Source organism: Rhipicephalus sanguineus, chromosome 10, assembly GCF_013339695.2.
Source record: "Rhipicephalus sanguineus isolate Rsan-2018 chromosome 10, BIME_Rsan_1.4, whole genome shotgun sequence".
NCBI lineage: Eukaryota > Metazoa > Arthropoda > Arachnida > Ixodida > Ixodidae > Rhipicephalus > Rhipicephalus sanguineus.
Genome location: NC_051185.1, coordinates 12,594,171 through 12,614,260, shown reverse-complemented (window position 1 = coordinate 12,614,260; position 20,090 = coordinate 12,594,171). Strand labels below are relative to the sequence as shown.

The 20,090-nt window shown below is 47.2% G+C and overlaps 2 protein-coding genes across 2 annotated transcripts; both read left to right on the top strand.

Moving 5' to 3' along the window:
* Window positions 1-1,090: 1,090 nt before the first annotated feature.
* On the top strand, window positions 1,091-5,093 carry LOC119372444 (trypsin alpha-3-like). Its single transcript, XM_037642924.2, has 4 exons — window positions 1,091-1,194; window positions 2,104-2,363; window positions 3,298-3,437; window positions 4,896-5,093. The coding sequence occupies exons 1-4, from the start codon at window positions 1,091-1,093 to the stop codon at window positions 5,079-5,081; spliced, it is 690 nt and encodes a 229-aa protein (XP_037498852.2). The 3' UTR covers window positions 5,082-5,093.
* Window positions 5,094-12,675: 7,582 nt separating this feature from the next.
* Window positions 12,676-19,560, top strand: LOC119372352 (neprilysin-1). Its single transcript, XM_037642827.2, has 4 exons — window positions 12,676-14,474; window positions 16,151-16,431; window positions 17,402-17,559; window positions 19,195-19,560. Exons 1-4 carry the CDS (start codon window positions 12,676-12,678, stop codon window positions 19,558-19,560), a joined length of 2,604 nt encoding a protein of 867 aa, XP_037498755.1.
* Window positions 19,561-20,090: the final 530 nt, after the last annotated feature.

Below are 20,090 nucleotides of genomic sequence, written 5' to 3'. Positions count from 1 at the left end.
GTAATTATGATGCAAATGACAATAAATTAAAGCGGACGAGAAGACAACTTGCCGCCGGTAGGGACCGAACCTACAGTCTTCGGATAACGGGCGTCCGATGCTCTACCAAATGAGCTACGGAAGCGGTCGTTGTCCCGTCCGCTTTATTGGGTATTACTGTGCAGGTGAACGAGGGAGTTAGCCAATGCCACTCGTAGCCCTGACGGCAAGTGACACAAAACTCGGTAACGCTGTCTGTTTCCACTGATTGGATGTTGAGGTACGCGTATTCCCTGACCGGGACATTTTTGTTTTTCCGACAGTGATGCTTTTTCTCTCCGAAGCCATCATATATCTTTCTCGTGACTTCATACTACATTTTTATTTAAGATACGGTTACTCTGCCATGCTCGTGCGCTGGTTTTTAGTAATAATTGTTGGGGTTTAACATCCCAAAACCACGATATCATTATGAGGGACGCCGTAGCGGAGGGCTCCGGAAATTTCGACCACCTGGGGCTCTTTAACGTGCACCCACATCTAAGTACACGGGCCTCAAGCAGTTTCGCCTCCATCGAAAATGCAGCCGCGCGGCTGCGCTGATGTGTAATAAATGTACCCACTTTCTGATAAAGACGGCGATCTTTAACAGAAAGAACTATTGCAAGTGCACGAAGACTGATTTCTTCTTACCTGTACAACTTGCTTACATAAGCTAGCATATCGAGAGTTATTGAAATTACGCGACCAGACCATAATTAGGCAACTGCGTATATACAGGAAACTCCGACTGTATATTATCTGTATCTATTTCATTGTATGCAAAAAAAAAACTTCAAGTTCAAACAAACTTCAATATTCATAACTAGGGAAACATCATGAAAGAATGTTAGGCGTACACACGCTAACATAAGAAAAAGAAACAGAAAACACAAACGCCAAAAGAAGTCATGTGACCAAGGGTGCCGCAACTTTTATTATTTACTTAACCTTTTGATGTATACGTTTCGTTCAGCTCGATCATCGATTAGCATACTGGATATATAGCCTTCTTGAAGTCCATGGACAGGTTGTTGCTCCAATGATTGAGTCGTCTACGAATTTTTTTCCGATGCAGGTGTTCCTTCAAGTCCGTTACCGCAGCGTAGTAACTCGGTGCGCCGGAACAATTATTACCGCAAGGCACATCCTGACAGCGGGCCACTGCACAATATGGTGAGAACGGCCGGCACTTACTCGTATATTCCCATAAGAACTGCGCTTCCTTCTTAATGAGAATTTTAATTGCAGACGGAAAGTATTCGATTCAGACTTGGCAGTAATACAATTACAGTAATGAAATAAAGTAATTAAATTACGTCTTCCTGTAATGTGCAATGTAATGAAATACTTCAAGCGAGTAATCCCAAGAAAATTACTCACTACTTTCCCAGTTACTTTGGACTAAAATATAGCATGTCCGCTTCCCTTATGGCATAAAAGTTCACCAAAAAAGGAAAAGAAAAATAACAAAGGCAAGTTCATCTGAGTGCCAAGCCTCAATTATGGGAATCATGCAGGCCCACAGAAAAGCCGCAAAGCAACCCAACCCTGACCTTGAATAACGTTGTTTTTGCTAACTTTTCTTAAAATAGTTTCGAAGTAATTTCATTATTGTGCAAAATAGTAATGTAACGTCATTACTTTCAGCGATCTGTAACTTGTAATGTAATTCGATTACATTTAAAAATATTCTACGGAAGTGATTAGTAAGGTACTTTAATTAATTTTAAAAAGAAATATATCGGCACCTCTCATTCTCTTAAGTTTCTGAAATATCTCTTCGTGTGGAAGCTGGAAAACATAAAAACAGTGTGTTATACAAGGTGTTACTGCCAATATGCGCTAAAATTCGAGGCCTCTGCGTATGTTGTTTTGCGTCGCTGTTTTAGTGAAATACCAGGACGGAAACTAAAGCAGCGGCGCACTTCTGACATCTGGTTACACGTGCTGACCGAAATTGCGTCATTGCGTGGCTGTGCGTCCTTACTTTCTGGTGTAACAATTCTGATGTAACTTTAATTAAATCGGTGCACCTACCTTGAATAGACCTCGCGGTCAGTGAAAATGGTCGCGACCACACAGGACTAACAACCAGAAGGCTACGAGCATCGTGATGCTGTACGGTGCGTCCAAGTTCTCCACGGGCACCAAGGTGGTGATCAATCGCTTCTACCGACACGAGGAGTTCGACTTTCAAACCTTCAAAAACGACCTGGCTGTTTTGTTGCTGGATGCACCGCTCAAGCTGGGCCCCAAGACTCGCACCATCTGCCTACCCAAATCACCCCAGGACCTCGTCGGAAAGACCGTGGTCGTCGCCGGCTGGGGAGTCACCTCAGAGAGTGAGCGAGCGTGTTTAGTTCTCCCATCATCATTATAATCATCACGTACATTTTACACGTGAACGTGTGTATTTAGGAAACAGCAACAAACTGTACGAAGCAATGGAATACACCCTTAAATTGACCAGGCCGGCATTCAAAAATACAGAATTTATCTTTATTCTTTCGAACTCCGATGCGGCTGTAAAGTCTTGAAAATTTCACGCATTGCGAAATGAATCAATCTCGCGATCATAGTGGAGATTTTACCCGAATATTCTATAGAAGCAATAATGTCCAAACTAAAGTTTTCACATTTCGGTCTTGTCATGCGGACAGCATGTGCGGATGGTCCTGACCCTTCTCGTGTTCAAAGTTGAGGCGACACCTCTTGCAAGTGCCCCCACCTCACCCCATTGCGATTTATCTTTCAGACATTATACTTAATTGCTTGATGGTTAAGTAAAGCCTAAGGACTATGCTAGTCGAATGCATATATTGATATCCTTGGTGGTCATTACTTATATTGTACAGAATATTTCGTATTCAATTTCTTTAACGCCAGTTTATTTTGTAGTACGTATACATGTGTTCAGTACCCCTCATCTGTGTAAGGCTATTGAAATGGCAACTGCCGTTCGACCGGTTTCTGAGAAGATTCAATGGCTCGATGCTACGTGAGCTGTTAATCCATGCTCGTTAATCTACGCTTGTCTTTAAAAAGCATGCTTTCAGTTTTTATATAATTAAGATTAAATATGTATTTATCAAAGCAAAATGGCTTCCATGGCAAGAACTGCGTCCCCCCTTGAGCATTTTCTGAACTTACACCACTGTTTGGATTTACATTGAAGTAGTACGACTGGTGTTCATATACACACGGTGTCACCAATTAAAACTTTAGAGCCACTAGACAGTATACCAACAACGACCACACCTAACGTATCACTCGCAGATGGCACCGGTTCCCCTGTGCTACGGTACACAACCCAGGTGGTGTGGAACTTGCAGCAATGTGTAAAGGGCCTCGGAGGAATAGGATTCTTCTCACCGCAGCAAATCTGTGCCTACAAGAGGGGCTCAGACGCGTGCCAGGTACGTCGCACTATGCGACCCCATTTGACCATTTTCTTCATCGCTGACTTTTTCATATAAGAAGCCTATTAGGGACGGTTAGGCTGGCCGCCACCCCTTGCCGGGGTCATTACAGCAGTGGGGCTCTGAAAATAAAGTAAGATGATCAACGACAATTCGCACGAGCAAGAATACAATTGGTCTTTAAAAAAATAACACGATCCCTACGCATTCGCCCAAGACGACTCGATGGCGAAAGCCTTCTTCTTCTTCATCTCAATCGATTATATTGATCACTCACGAAAGCTTTCGGCACCTTACGTGGTCTTGCATGCATGGCCTCCGAAACAGCGGGCATTGCAAGCTTTCTGCACATCGGGGTGTTTTGCAGTGCCTCCGGGATCGGCCCACCTGTGACCAAACGAATATGTTATGTGATTACGTCATCATGGGACGTCACGTTGTGACGTCGTAGTGACGTCATGAACACGTCATAATGACATCACAATTCGACTATCTGTAACGTCACGATGACGTCACATGGTGACGTCCTCACACGATGTTTTCTTGCATCACTCGTGTCGACGCCGACGCCGACGGTCAGTTTTCACGTTTGATGAGACATCTAAGGCTTTCGTCTTAATAACAGGTAGACAATGTGTGCACGATGCGTCGTGGACTAGTTTAGGCTGAGAGTTCGTATAATTGATTGATCGATCGATTTTTTTAGTATTCTTCTTTGAGAAGGACGAGTACGGGACTTAAATCATGAACCGAGGTGCCGATGCCTTAGAAGTTGGCAATAAAACAAGATGACGACTTGTTAAAAACTAAAGTGCTACATAAATGAATAGTACTACATGACGTCAAGTAATACCTGAGCAAAGTGGCAAATTCGCAGAATCAGCAAAACAGACTTGGCATGAACATGAATCGACAGGAGCACGCACAGCAGAGTTTATTAAGCAGAAACAGATAAGATGGCTCATACTAGTCCCGCATATAGGTAACGTGAAAAAAATCTTTCAATAAAAAAATTTGGGTTACACGAAATATCCAAGTCTTCGTGGTTTTAATAAGCTGCGAAAGTATAGCTCGGTAGAACTTGCTGTTGGGCTAGTTGGTAAGTCGTCATAATGACGTAATTAGGCGCAACATAGCCTTCCTTCATTCATGGACACATCTACACCCGCATATAATCAACATCTCCCCTCCAGAACGCTGTTTGAGGGGAGTGGTCCATTTCCCACACGTACTAATCATTGTAAACACGCATGCGCGTCTGAAGCTTACTTTGAGATTCCTTTTTTCTAATGGTAACAGTTGAACGTTGGCACTCGTCCTGCCCTCCATGTCCGTGTTTTGCTGTCGTGCCTTCCTTTTCTTAGAAATATGTAACAACTAGCCCAGGAGCGCGTTTTAGTCGGCCTCACCTTCGTGCTGCAGTTCAGTGAAAGCGACTTGTGCACCACGTTGCAGGGGGACTCGGGTGCACCGCTGATGTTCAAGAACGGCAACACCTATGAGATTGTGGGCCTAGTGTCTTTCGGAGACGGTTGCAACCTCGAGGGCGTGCCGGGAGTCTACACAAACATCGCGGAGTACACCACCTGGATACGCAACGCCGTCCAGTCGACCGACAAATACGAGAACACATTCACATGAGAGAATAAAGGAAAATGGAACACTAAGCTTCACAAGAAATACACTTAAAAAAAAAGGATGTTACCGTGCGTTTCTTACGCAATAAAAGAAGCAGCTCGAATGAATTTCTTAATGTGTACCTCTGGGAATAGGGTCATTCCAACCACAAGACAAGTGTTTTCGTGATATAAGTTGAAAAGTAAGAATTACGGTGTGGACCTGAGACAGGTATCACTCCGATGTTGTCATGGTGGAATGTACAAAACAGCGCAAACCCAGGCATATGCGCATGCATGGGCATTAGGTAGGGCTATTTGCCGCATCTTGAAACATGACATCAGGGGCCTTCGGCCGCCATTATCGTCCGAAACATGCGTGACCCCCCCCCCCAGCTCCCCAGTATTTTAGGGGAGTTGGGGGGGGGGGCGGGGGGGAGGTTGAAATCATACTTCATGTATGTTAAAGCGTGCGTTTGTATGTGCGCATGTATGTTTGTATGTGCGCATGTACACATGCAAAATTGTAAAACTACGGGGGCGGGGGGGGGGAGGGGGTTCACCCCCCGCCCCCCATTGGCTACTCCAGTAGCCATAAACCTGCTCCTTAAACAATGACGGGATAGGTACGACTGAGTAAATAAAACTATGGGGAAGACTTGCGCCCTCCCCCTTATGTGATTAGGAGGGGCAGCCGGCCCCCCTCCAGCACGTGCCTATGAACACAGGGGCACAGAACAGAAACCATAGGCGTGCGCAGGGTTTCTCATCAGAGGGGGGGGAGGGGCGAAGGTTCATCGCAGCGCCCTCCCTGCTAAATCTATGTGTGGGGCAGACTTTGCCCCCCCCCCCTCTTATGTGACTAGGGGAGGCGGCCACCCGCCCTGGCTACACCCCCCCCCTCCCCGTGCGCACGCCTATGACATAAACGAACGACTAAACGAACAACGCAAGCGCTTCGTTTACCTTCTAGTGTCCCTGTGCTTGAGCTGTTTTATACCATCCACCATGAAACAAATCCAACTAGTCCAATTTGCAGCTCTAATTAGCTGTTATAGTGGGTCGCATTCAGTTACTGCTACATGCTCCACTCGTCGAAGAATCTGTCGGCAAACTCGTCGTATGGACACACGGGTACTATCTTCTAGTTATCCAAGAACCAATCAAATGTTCTAAATGTTGTGTGGTAGATAGATGAGTACTACAAACCCTGATGGGAGCAAACGAATGATTATGCATGAAGCAAGGTTTTTAAGAGCGGAGCTCTTTCAGCCGGCCGTAATAACTTTGGTCAGATCAGAGCAGATAACTTTACTGAGTGCCCTGCGAGTTGGTGGGATGGACCTGGATCCCGCCTAGGCTTCGGCCAAGAGTTGCTGGCCCTTGGTGGCGGCTTCTTCGGCTCGCTGGACGGCCCAGAGTTTGTGCTCCAGGTCCGAGCTGAGCAACGCAGACTCTCCTGCAGTGCGCGCGGAAGCTGTCGCTGTTTAAGGCTGCATCACGGTTATTGTTTATTATGCCTGAACATCCCCATAGGATATGCTCTAGGGTGGCTCTGGAGTCGCAATGCCTTTATCTGTAGTGTATAAATCTGGGTGTATTATGGGCATGATAGCTGGACACGGGTAGGATCGGGCTTGTAAACTGCCGCCGTTCGACAGGCTGTTTCTTGCTGAATTTCGGGTGAGGCGGTGGGAATGTACGCCTCTGCAATCTATAATGTACTGTAATTTCGTGAAATGTGGTCATGCTATCTTCCCACTCCCACCCGTCGGTATTCCCTGAGGCGGGACTAACTGAGGCTCGGTCTATAAGCCCTCAAGCCATGCGGTGCGCCGCCTCATTACTGCCGCCTGATAGTGTGTGAGCGGGTGTCCAGTTGAGATGGACACTTTTTTCTTGATTATTACCACGTTTTATGATTCGTAGTGCCTCTGGGGAGATTCGACCGTTTGCGAAGTTTCGTATCGCCATCTGCGAATCACGGATGATTGCGTCCGCTTCTATTTGCTCTGCGGTTTCTACGTGTGGCGTACTGACGGTAGCGCTCGTCAAGCATTTCCCCTCACAATTTATCACCACGGCTGTGTAGGCGCTCTTGTGTCTGTATCTAGCTGCATCTACGAACACGGCGTCCATGCTGTAACCAAATTTCTTTTGTACATCGCGTGCTCTGCTTTCCCGTCTGCCTTGATGGTGGGCAGGATGCATATTCTTGGGTATAGGAAGGACGGTTATCACGCCTCTGATGTTTCTGGGCATGTCGACCTTGACGCCATGTTTGGTGTGATACCTTATGCCTGGCCGATCCAATATTTGCCTCCTGTTTTAGTTTTGAACAGGTGTTCGTATTTTGCGATGCCCTGTGCCTCGATTAGCTCACCCAGTGTGTTGTGAAGACCTAGCTGCAGCAGACTATCGGTGCTATAGTGGTGATGGAGAGTCCGATTGCTTGCTTGCATATTTTCCTGATTAAACAGTCAAATTTGTATCTTTCTGACGAGTGCCATCGTAGATACGATGCTACGTAAACTATTCTGCTGGTTATGAACGCTTGTACTAGTCTAAGCAGATTGCCTTCTTTCTTTTCGCTATATTTGTAGTATATGCATTTAGGTAGCCGCGTGATTTTAGACGTTGGATCGTCTAATTTGCGTATGGTCTCTCCATTGTGGCTGCTACTTTCAATAATGAGTCCCAACACTCTGATCCTGTCCACCTTTGGTATGTGTTTATCATCCGCCGTACTTTGGTGAACTTATAGGTTGTTCCGTTCCTCGTAGTTGCGTCGTTTTCGGCCGCGTCGTCATGATTTATAAATGAGGAGCTCATATTTCTCTGCCGAACATGCCAGCCAGGCTCCTGCTAGGTATTGTGCAACTGTTTCTATCGCGCGTTGTAATGTGTTTTCAACCTGTCCATCATTGCCATCGTTCACCCATAGGGTAATATTGTCGGCATAGATGGTATGATGGAGACTGTCAATTTGCTGTAGCTTTGCTGGTAGGCCTATCAGAGCGAGATTAAACAGCATCGGTGAGATATATACTGACCCACGGGGCGTACCTGCGCTTCCTAGCTGTAGTTCTTCGGACTCAATGTCTCCTATCTTAATGCGTGCTCTTCTGTTATATAGGAAGTCTCGAATATACGTGTATACTCATTGGCCTAGGCCTAGCTCTGTTATTCTGTTTAATATTATTTCGTGCGTAACACTGTCAAAAGCTATTTTAGGTCTAATACTAGGATGGCTTTGGTGTATCGACTTGTGTTATCTATCATTTCATGCTTAAGCCGGGGCATTTTATCCTGTGTGGACAAATTTCTCCGGGAGCCCAATATGGTAGGAGGAAGAACGTAGTTGTCCTCGAGATATTTCGTCAGTCTAGTTAGGACAACGTGTTCCATGAGATTTCCCTCACAGGAACTGAGCGAAATGGGTCTCAAGTTCTCCAACTTTAGCCGCTTGCCTGGTTTAGGTAACAGAATAATCTGAGCCGTTTTACATGTTTGTGGTATTGTGCCTGATTCCCAGCAGTGGTCCAAGTCGTTGGTAAGTTGTTCTACAGAAGCATCATCAAGATTTCGGATCATGTTGTTTGTTATGCCGTGTAGACTTGGCGCCGATTTGATATTAACCTTTTGCGAAGCTTCTCTCGATTCTGCTTCGCTTTATTTTTTTATATTTTTTATATATTTTTTGTTATGCGGGTGCGCATACGCACCCGCATAACACAGTTTTAAACTTAAAAAATATAACTAATCGAGGCGCAGGAAGTATGTACACTTAACCTTGAAGTGTGGCTTCACGGCAGTGCGGATTTACCCTGGATAAGTGGTTTCACGGCATATTATCTCTATGCTGCAGTGAAGCCACTCTTCCAGGGGGTTACATGCAGTCAAACATACGTTTAATCGTTTGTTCCGAATACTTCGAAATTTCGAACAATTTAGATCTGTGTCGAAGCGAATTCGAATAGTGTGATATTCGTTCGAATATTCGAAGCGCTCGAATATTCGCCCGTGCCTAGTGAGCACGAATGCAAATGAGTGAAAATTTATAAAAATATTCCACGAAAGCGGGAAACGGTATCTGCTGAAATTGGCGGACGACGCTTTCGATTTCCGAAACACGTTGTGCACAAAACACGGCATCGGTTGGTTCTAAGAGGTTTCATTCTTTTATTTGAAAAAAGCGCCAGATGGTAGGTTCCTGCGCGTCTGTGGTGCCACCTGTGAACGGTGACAGGAGTTGAACGTTTATCGACTACAGCAGCATCGTTCAAGAGATGGCAGCAGCTGAATGGCGATGTCATGGTCTTGCGTTTTGCGGGGCAGGCGGGTGTTTTACATTTGGTTTCAATCATGATTAACCTCCCCTCTCCCCTCCTCCCGCCCCCCTCTTATTGCCCTCGACAGGATATCAATAGGGCTGTTCCTTTTTGGGTAAAATTCGATTTACCCGATTATTACACCCCGCACTTGTTTTAGGCTGAGTTTACGGGAAGGCTAAGTAAAGTTGAGTATCTGGCGTGAGAATCCATGCTAAGCAAAATTAACGACGGTTAGGAGTCAGTACAACCGGACGTTCCCTTATTATATATCCGCATTATATATGCTTGCTCTAAACACGGGTCCGACAGTAAAATAATCTAATCTGTATACAGGTGTATAATTATTTTGCCATACGGTAACCACGCATCTTTTGTCTCGCGTTTCAGGGCGATTCCGGTGCACCTCTGATGCTGAAGGAAGGCGACGCCTTTCAACTGGCGGGTCTCGTCTCTTTCGGAAACGGCTGCAACATGGACGGTGTGCCGGGGGTCTACACCAACATTGGTCACTACCGCGACTGGATTGAGCGGGCCACCTCCACATATAGCATTGGCAGTTATGAACATATCTGAACAATAAACACACACGATCCCACTCTCATCACGCTGAGGGCCACTGGTTTGAAGCAGGGTCCCTTTGCCCCATGATCGATATATGGTCGACCAGAATGGTGCCACCGCCTTGAAACATTGCCATGATCAATGACAGCCGTTCTCCACGGCTAGCACGATCACACTGACGTCGTTCCTTTAGAAGGCATTTTATTATAGCACCAGTCTGACAATTTCTCTAGCGGGTGCTCGGGGTGCTATTTTAAACAATGTCAAGTTCCCCCATGTCGTCCAAATCGCGCCGCCCTGTCAACTGCGATTGGACAAGAGGGCTACCACGGCCTCTCTGATTGGCTTAAAATGCCGCCATCACAGAATTTGACAGTATGGTGAATTTGTTAGTGCCTAGAATAGCAACATTGGTTGTCTGTGGTGTAAGTGAAAATAGCTTTCCTCTACCGCTTCAAACCAAGCGTTCAAGGAACACTGCCAAACCATCACCGATTAGTGACCTCGCTACCTCGATATCGAGAATCAATATAGAGATGATAAAAACATAACGGCCAAATCACGTCGGCGATATTTCTTCTCCTGAGTATATTTAAGTAAGTGGAACATTCAGAACATCCATTTCCCGTGAAGAGGTGAACGGGGCAGAAATTGCTGAGCACCTGTTAAGGAACCAGGCGGGATATGCCACGTGTCCTGCCTGGCCTCGGCAATTCTATTAAGCTGACTCTACGTAAAAGTGCGCCACAGTGAAGGCAACCAAGTAGGTGTGCATGAAAGAATCGTGAGTTGGTATTAAATAAACGCGACGCACTGTAATGGCAACAGACGGGGCAACACCAAATAGCCAAAATACTGATCGGCAGGGTACGAAATAGAATTATTATTATTATTATTATTATTATTATTATTATTATTATTATTATTATTATTATTATTATTATTATTATTATTATTATTATTATTATTATTATTATTATTACGATGACGGTGATGGTTGTGGTGTTGGTTTCGTAAATAAGGCAATGGTGTTGACAGTTCATTTGCAAAGATTTTCTATTTTTATTAACTAGCAATACAGCACCGTCTACTCTGCAGCTTCAATCGCCCCTAGCCGATGATGATGATTTACGAAGGCCAAGTTCCTAACGTAGATTTCGTGCCACTGAAAAAACAACTGGAACAATAGTCCTCCAACATCCCCCTAATGTGTACAAACTGTACACTATGCTATGTAAATATATTTATAATGTTTATAAATAGTATGTACGTGAATATCCGTAGAGCACAGCTGAGGTTGACTGGTACTTGCCAGTGCCGACAGCCAATTGTTTTCAAATTACTATACGTATCGGGCCAATAATATAAAACAAATTTTTGAACTACAAAATGATGAAACGAACTTATTAAGTATATATTTCATAAATAACAAAAATCCGCCTTACACGGCCGTCCATCATCCCCTCTCAGTCACCTCAAGCACATCAAGGGTAAATTTGCCACTACATACGTCGTCCTTCGTCCTTTCTCCTGTGTATTCTTCCACAACTTGTATCTATTAGTCTATTACTAACTGCTTTGGTGAACTCTGTTGATAAAAGTGATTGTGTAAACTGACGAAAGATTAGCTAAGCGAATCGTTATCTATAGTTGGTGAACTGCAAGCACCGCCCACAGAACAGCGGCGCGCTTGTCAATCACCTATGCAAGAGAGCATGCATGATGCTTTCCTTTCGAACCGTAAGTAATTTTCTGTGCTAATGTAAATACCACGCTTATCGAAGCTTAAAGGGTTGTCGTTCCTACCTAAAATAGGACCTTTGGCTAAGCAGTGATGTCGGAACTCTCCGACGAAATTAGCCGGCGACATTGAAGTCATCAACTTAAAAGCGGTGACACGAACTTGTGTCTTTATGGGTACACCAACTACCTGAAACACACGAGGTGTTTGACGTCACGGAAATGAGCAAATGTGATTGGATGGAACGTCTATGCAAATTCTTTCTGGGTGGGACAGTGATGGCTGTGGGCGGCGCCTGTATTTATTTTCAGGTTATAACCGACTACAGTGTTCTTGGCAAGGAGTAAGGATACAGAAAGGAGGGAGCATTACGTCATGCAGCCAGCCTTGGGAAGCCAACCCGTTTTGATGTCAGAAGTGTCAGACCAACACGTGAACTTATGCGGTGAGATCACGCAATAAACGAGATTTGCCGAGACTTCAGTGTATGGTGCCCTGTAGTTTTTAATCGAAGTGCGCTCGCTCGGCGCAGTTCGGACGGCTCACGAAGGTGGTTCAAAAACAGAACGCCACCGGGAGTACTAAAACCTGCCGCGCGCTCTGACGTTTTGATCACATGTTGGGCCGACACAGTGGGCTTCAATCGCACTGCGCAATGCTCGCTCCTCTCTTTTTTCTTCCTCCATGGTTCTTGATCAGTTAGGTTTCAACGCTTGCTTGCTTGCTTGCTTGCTTGCTTGCTTGCTTGCTTGCTTGCTTGCTTGCTTGCTTGCTTGCTTGTTCTTTAGAAATGGCTCCCACCCACTATGGGGCATTGGCCAAGAAGCCAGAGCGTTTGAACGCTCTGGTTGACATATGGCGGCAGCGACGACGAAGAAGAGAAAACACCGCGTCCGAAATGGGCGCACGAAGCGGCAGACGCCCCTCCCGCCAAGACTTGAAGCGGTGGACGCCATTCTGGCGTTGCTGAGGCATGTGTCAACATGCGAGACAAGCGACGCCGGTCCTCCCTAGCGCGCCACAGCGACAGGAGACGTTCCCGATCCGAGGAACGGTACGAGCCGCGCTCAGCCTCGGTGAGCTTCGACGACACGCTTTCGGAACGTCCGCGACGCTCGTCCAGGGAGTCGACGCGCGATGGAAGTAGCTCCTCCGGCGAGTACGAGATCGTGGAGGTGTACAACGAGGACTCCGCGGGCGACGATGACAGGTGGGACGATGAAGACAAGGATAAGACGAGCTCTGGAAGCGATAGCTACCAACAGAGTCAAGCTTACATGATCATAGCCGCTGTCATGGTGGCCAGCGCCTTCCTCGGGGTGCTCATGAAGTTCGCTTTCACTCCGAGCCACTCAGGACACTCTCACGGCCTCCGTAGGGTCCCTGGACGCGTGCTCGCCGAGGAGACCGACGCGACGACGCCTTTCGACGCCACCCTGACCACGTCAAAGATCAACATCAGCGTCATTAAAGAACTTGCGACGGAACCGAAAAGCACGACCGCGGCCGATGTCACAGCGCCTGGTCCGCGGAAGGCTGCCTTCACGTACGAGTGCCGCACCGACGCCTGCCTATGGCAGAGCCGGCTCATCTACGACAAGATCAACCAGTCTATCGGCCCGTGCGAGGACTTCTACGCGTACGTGTGTTCCAACCGGTGGTACAACAATGATCTCGAAGTTCAGAGCAGGCCTTACGTTGTCAGCGGGCCCGGCCTACTCATACTAGACATTGCCAAGTTTCTGCTTCAGCAAAAAATGAAGGAGCAGTCCTCGTCAACGTTCATCACCCACTCATCCATGCTGCTAAGGAACTGCATTCAAGTGCGAAACTCGAGCACTGCCGACAACGACTGGCAAGACATTAAGAAAGTGCTCGAGTCCTACTCGCTCACTAATTGGCCCTTCATGACTGATCCGCCAACGGTGAAGTTCCAGGACGTGCTCAAGCTAGTCGACAAGAGGCTCAACCTGCTCGCCGTCGTTCACGTGACCCTACGTAAGCGCTTCGAGAACGAAGGCTACATGCTCCACTTGGACTCACCCAAGCTCACCATGGTTCGCCACCAGATGACGTTTCTCGACGAGGGATTCCAAGAGTACAAGAACTGCATCAAGCGCGCCTTCACTCTGCTTGGCAGCAAAGTGGAAACGGACCACATCGCCGACGACGTGCTCGAGTTTGAACGGAAACTCGACGAGGCGTCCCTTCCTCCCAAGAGATTCGTGTCCATTCTCAATTCGACAGTGTCCATCGTGAACCTAAAGCGTACCGGCAAGCTCGAGTGGGACGCCTACCTAACCTACCTGCAACCGGGATCTGAGAAGGTGATTGTTATCAACTCGGCCTTCATCAACAAGCTTTCCGGAATCCTGACGTCCACGGCACTCTCCACGTTGCTGAACTACATCGGCTTCCGAATCCTCGTACTGCTATCGCCTCTGTTGCCCAAGCAAGCCGAGTTTCTGGTGCCGCTCAGTTACGACGACCACATCCACAAGTACAACGCTCGCCTCCAGGCGTGCATACATCTCACGGAGCGGCTGTTTCCTTACGGAATACGCAAGATAGCAAGGGCCGCGATGGGAAAGACGACGATGGAGCAGATCGCGTACGACCACAACCTCGACAAAATGGTGAGCAGCGTCAAGGGGGTGGTGTCTCAGACCGTGGCTCGTGCCCCATGGTTGACACAGTCCGAGGCTGACGTGGCGACACAGAAGATTGAAAGCCTCGAAGTGGACTTCATCGGTGCCAAAGAACATATGGATGCTATCAACGCGTACGTCTTTCTACCTTCTTTCTTAGTTGGCTTGTTTGTTTAGCGGGCACTTAAAGGGATACTGACAAAGAAATGTTGAGTTGTTTTGGGCGTCAAATGAAAGGCCAAGCCCTCAAGAGCCTAGAAAATGTACTGCTAAGCGTGAGTGCACCCTGAAAAAGTAATTACAGTATGTTTTTAAAAGCTAGTTTTGGTTTCTACTGTACCCTGACGTCACAACAAGGTATCCTTCTCGTCACGTGCTCGCGAACGATATCGTGACGTTTCCACGGCCGCTCCGCACCGTGGCTCCATTGGTGACGCGCAAGCGGCCATTTCGAATGTTTTGGTGACGCACAAGCCACCGTTTTGGAACTTTTTGGTACCTGACATCATCACAACTAGCCAGACTACTGCGTGAAGTCACCAGAATTTGTACTCTAGCCTGACATGAAGCCAGTGTCGATGTCGGTAGGTGTGCCATGGAAAATTGATTTTGATATCAAATTAAAATATCTTATCAGCATTTGCTGAGCTTCACACTTGCGCAGAGCCATCTCGGTACACAGGAGACTTGTATAGCAGAGTGAACTCACCTTCGAAAAATGGCGTCAGTACCCCTTTAACAAACCGAGAAGTGTTTAAGCACAAAAGGAGTTCTGGTTATTCTTTTTGAGGAAATTCTGCTTGCACTATGATTTTTAATACCCAAGGATTCTGATCGCATATGTCTTTTTACGTATATAGTTGTCATGGTTAAACTGGTCAGTTGTGTACATGTCAACGACACGCTACCTACATCCAATAGCGAATAAGACGAAACTTGAAAGCTTGCTAGTCCATATGTGGAAATTGAGACCACAAAAAACGAAGCTTCAGAAAGGGACAAAGCAAAATGAGTCGGCTTTCAGCAAGCTTTTACTCAAGGAAAGCGTTCGCTGGGGAGCAGGTTACATAACCCGCAAGGAAATGCTGCACAAGAATTCTGTATAGTAAACCGGGCAAAATAGCGATCGGCAGGTCAGTATTCTAAAAGCTGCCAAGAGCCTCTGAGATTTCGGGAAAGCTAAGGCACATTATGGCAAGGGCCACCATAATGTCTGTATACCTGGAACTTTCGTACCCTTTGTTATTCAGGAGTAGCGAGAAACGGGAACAGCACAGCACCCTGAACAAGAAACTCATGGGGCCCCTTACACATTTGCCTAATACGACTCTAAGGCGGAAGCCATGTTCTTATTTTCTACTCAGATAGGGTATTAATCCTCTCCCCCGCCCCCTCTGAAATATTTGTGCACCTGACGTGGCTTTGTATTGTCTCCAGGATCGGAGACATTGCAAGCACATGCGCTTCACATGGTTTTGCACTGTCTCCGGGTTCGGTTTACCTTTGACCAAGCGGCGATTTCATGTAATCACGTCATTATGTGACGTCGCGTTATGTGGCATCATCGGATAACGCACAATTTTTGCGATCTCTGATGTCACGATGACGTCATATGGTGGCGTGATCACGTGATGATTTTTTGCCTCGCATGACGTCGACGTCCACGCCACCGACGGTCAATTTCCACGTTTGATGAGGCATCTAAGGCTGTCTCCCTAAACCGTGACTTTATCAGTGCGGCCATGTTCCGAAGGGCCCTACGCATCATGACACGGTCCTCACAAGCGCACTTGCACACTTTTGGGTGCAGTTACTACCAGAGCAGAGTCGAAGTCTCCTTCGCCATGGAATCAGCGGTGCGCGACTACACTTCGCTGCTGAACGAGACCATGTCGCGTTACTGGCTCTCCAAGGACAACGCCGACTACGACGCGCGCTACCACGTGTCCTGTCTGAGACCAGGATACGAGTACAATGCGGGCAAGAACGTCCTGCACGTGCCGTTCGGAGTGGTCGCTCTCCAGCAACGAGTGGCCCAGTCGGCGATACCGGCGATCCTGATGCCTTACATCGTACCCTACCTCGTGGAAGGCACGTGTATCCAGACTAAGCATTCATAGACGCCATTTAAAGCACTGCGCTTATCCCCGTATTCCAAAACGTTCCTTCAATCAATACTCAACCCCGTGACGTCATGATATTACGAAGGTATATGGTAATTTACAGTACAATGGCCAGTGGAGGCCAAGGAGCGCCAGGTCATGGTCTGGAATGTGATCACTGATGATGTTAGGTGGCTGTATAAGGGTCTAAAATTGTTCGCACTTAATGTGCGTAAAATCAGGGGCATAGCCAGACATTTTTTTCGGGGGGGGGGGGGGTTCAACCATACTTTCTGTATGTTCGTGCGTGCATTTGTATGTGTGCGTGCCTATATACGCAAGCAAAACTGAAAAATTTCGGGGGGGGGGGGGGGGGTTTGAACCCCCCAACCCCCCCCCCCTTGGCTACGCCCCTGCGTAAAATATATAATTGCTAATATCATGACAGTAACAGGAATTGTGTGTGATGAGGATAAATGAGTAGTGCTTGCGATCCTGAAATAGTGTGTGGAGGTAGCAAGAAAGCCTCACGAACGCCTTTGAGACCAAGGGCACTGAGGTATCTTTCTGTTAGCGAAACTACCGCAGCACGACCTCTCTTGGGAGGCCGTGCTACGTTTCACCTGCGTGAAAACTACGAAGTTCTTTTTAAAATCCTGAAATATATTCATATTTTAAAGAACGGCTCCTTGCCTAGCAAGATTAATGAAGTGATAACAATGAAGTGGATGAAGTCATTGAAGTATATAAAGTATATTAGGTGGACGTCATGTTGTTGATTCCCTTAGCCGGTACCGTCACGGGGGCATAACGGCTTCTCGTAATGGCTAAGTTAGTAACATAGAGTATGTGTCTAGTGTAGTTTAAGAATTTAGCTTTACTTAATACGAGCCTTCGGTGCACATTTTAATGCTGTTCTTTCCGCACTATACGGATTTCTATGACGCGCGAATTAACAGGCATGTACGAGGCGATCGACGTGCGCGGTTCGACCATCAACGTGCGCGGCATGCCCGAAACTTGGTGGAGCGGTGAGACGCTGGTGCGCTACCGGCAGCAGCAGAAGTGCTTCACGCAAAACTACCTGGAGAGCATTCAGCGGTTCGGCACATTCCAGGCGAGTGGCATAGAGCACTAGAGTGCGTATTTGGGCCGGTTGGTACATGCCGATAGAAAACGATAAGCAAAGTGAACACACGACAAGACAGAGACGGACTAATAATAATTATTAGGGTTTTACGTCCCAAAACCACGATATGATTTTGACAGATGCCGTAGTCGAGGGCTCCGGAAGTTTCGACCACCTCGGCTTCTTTAACGCGCATCTAAATTTAAGCACACGGGCCTGTATAGCATCTTGCCTCCATCGAAATGCGGCCGCTGCGGCCGGTATTCGATCCCGCAACTTTCGGGTCAGCAGTCAGGCACCATAACCATTATACCACCACGGCGGGTAAATAGCAGTATTGCTGCACATATTCTCTTCGTGGCTCAGCTCATAGAGTTTCCTACAATACTTACTAGAGGGAACTCTGGCGCTAGTGTCTATGGGAGCTGCAATGCATCGCGCTTCAGCCAGCATGGGAATCATGGGTAGTACACGGATTTGTCTAAACTTCGTTCTTTCGGCTCCGTTTGGCTCCGCGTCGCCTGCATCCGCTTTGTCGCAAAACGAAGTTCAGCAAAAATCATCAGTTTCACTTCACCACTTCAACTTCTTTAGGCTCACCGATTCAAATCTGGTCACGAAGTTCACAACGATCCATTCTTTTATCCGAAAGAAAACCAACACATAGCAATAAACAAAGCCACAAGTGCGTTCGAAGCCCACAAGCACGAAGACTAGGCAAATCCGTGTACTACCCATCATTCCCATGGTGGCTGAACGATCGCAGCGCCAGAGTTCCCTCTAGGTCATTTTAGGAAACTCTATGGCTCAGCTTACTAGCACTACCTTGTTTATATCAACTATTTAGAAAGGGGATATCCAGGGTAACCACCATCGCCAACACCACAACTATATACTATATAGTTCAGATATAGCTACGTGCAAATGATGTCCTGTCCCAAGAATAGTTTCGCATTAGGGCTTCATCATTATTATGCATGGTCCTAAATGTAGCGCGACTGAACGTAACACAAGAACGAACAAGGGAGGCACGTACACAGCAAGTGCTTCGACACCAAGCGTTACGGCACAGGTCCACATTGCTCAGCGCATGTCTACCTCCTACATTTTTACGTTCCGCACCGTCGCGCTAGTTAACATGGCGCTTAGTGTAAACTAGGGTGGCTAGCTCTGTTGTACAAGTATTAGCGGAAAAAGAGCAAGAAAAGAAAGGAATTAACAGGACAGACGCTCAGCTTACGATTGATGTTCGTTGGAATGTTGAATTTTTTTACTGAAGTACGGATTAGCGCATGTGCAGCCAAACTTATCTGAAGGTGTTACCGCGCAAGTCCAACATGACTAACAATAAAATTTACTTATCAAAAATGATTATCGACCACCACTTCAGCTATTTACAATGCATATTTATCTGTCAACGCTACCAAGGGAACACTTCTGCACGTGGTTGAGTACGCACTAATCTGTCGAGCTTCAGTAATCTCCCTGGGCAGTTTGTGTATGTACTTCTAGCTTACAGCCACCCTATAGTATAACCAATTCTAGCCAACCTAGTGTAAGCCAACTTACCGCAATAACAACACTGCCTTTCTTTCTTTTTCTTGGTTCGGCATGTGCGCGCAGGAGTCCCCTATGGCCCCGTTCCTGCGTAGCTTCATGGCCGAGATCGCGGCGCTCCAGCCGTCGTTCGAGGCCTACATTCGGGCCCTCGTGGCGCCGCACTCGATGCAGCGAAACTTCCGCATCCCGGGTCTGCCCGACCTGACACCCGAGATGCTCTTCTTCGTCAACTTGGCCGCATCCCACTGCGACCCGGTCAGCAGCCAGGGACTGACGGCACTGGACAAGCGAAGGCTCCGGTACCGCATCGCGCTGCCATCCTCGCTGAGGGTGAACATCCCGCTGCGTCACTTCGACTCGTTCGCCGAGACGTTCTCCTGCACCAGGGGTACTTACATGAATCCCGGCGCTAAGTGCAGGCTGTGGTAGTTTCATGGATGAGAGAGAGATTACGTCAGCGTTTGAAACGACCTCGCAACGCTTGCCGTCGTATTCCCAGAATGACCAATCATATAGACGACTATCGTCACTTGACCACGTCGACTCTGCTGCAAGTGGATTGTGCCGTTAACACCGTGTGAGACATCGCACCTTATCTGCGTGGTCTCGGCGTCAAAACACCTGATCCAAACTTCATTAAGTTGACCATGACCTTCCCACAGCCACAATGTGCACTTCGCTCGTCGAAGTAGTCCGGACGTGCTTCTTCTAAAAATGCGTCATTATTTCCTCTGTCACAAATTTATGGTGATACCTCCTGTCATGCCATCGTGAACTGAATCTTCATTTAGTTGTAGTAAAGTTCTAAGTCTGAAGTTTTCCATGTTCTTCGGGGTCGGAAATGGTTGTCGCCGTGTTGCGAGTAGTTGAACGCCCCCTCGCACCTGTTCTGGTCCAACCTACGAGGGACAAACAACAGGTCCGTCAGAACTGCTAGCAACAATCGTTTCGAGAACATA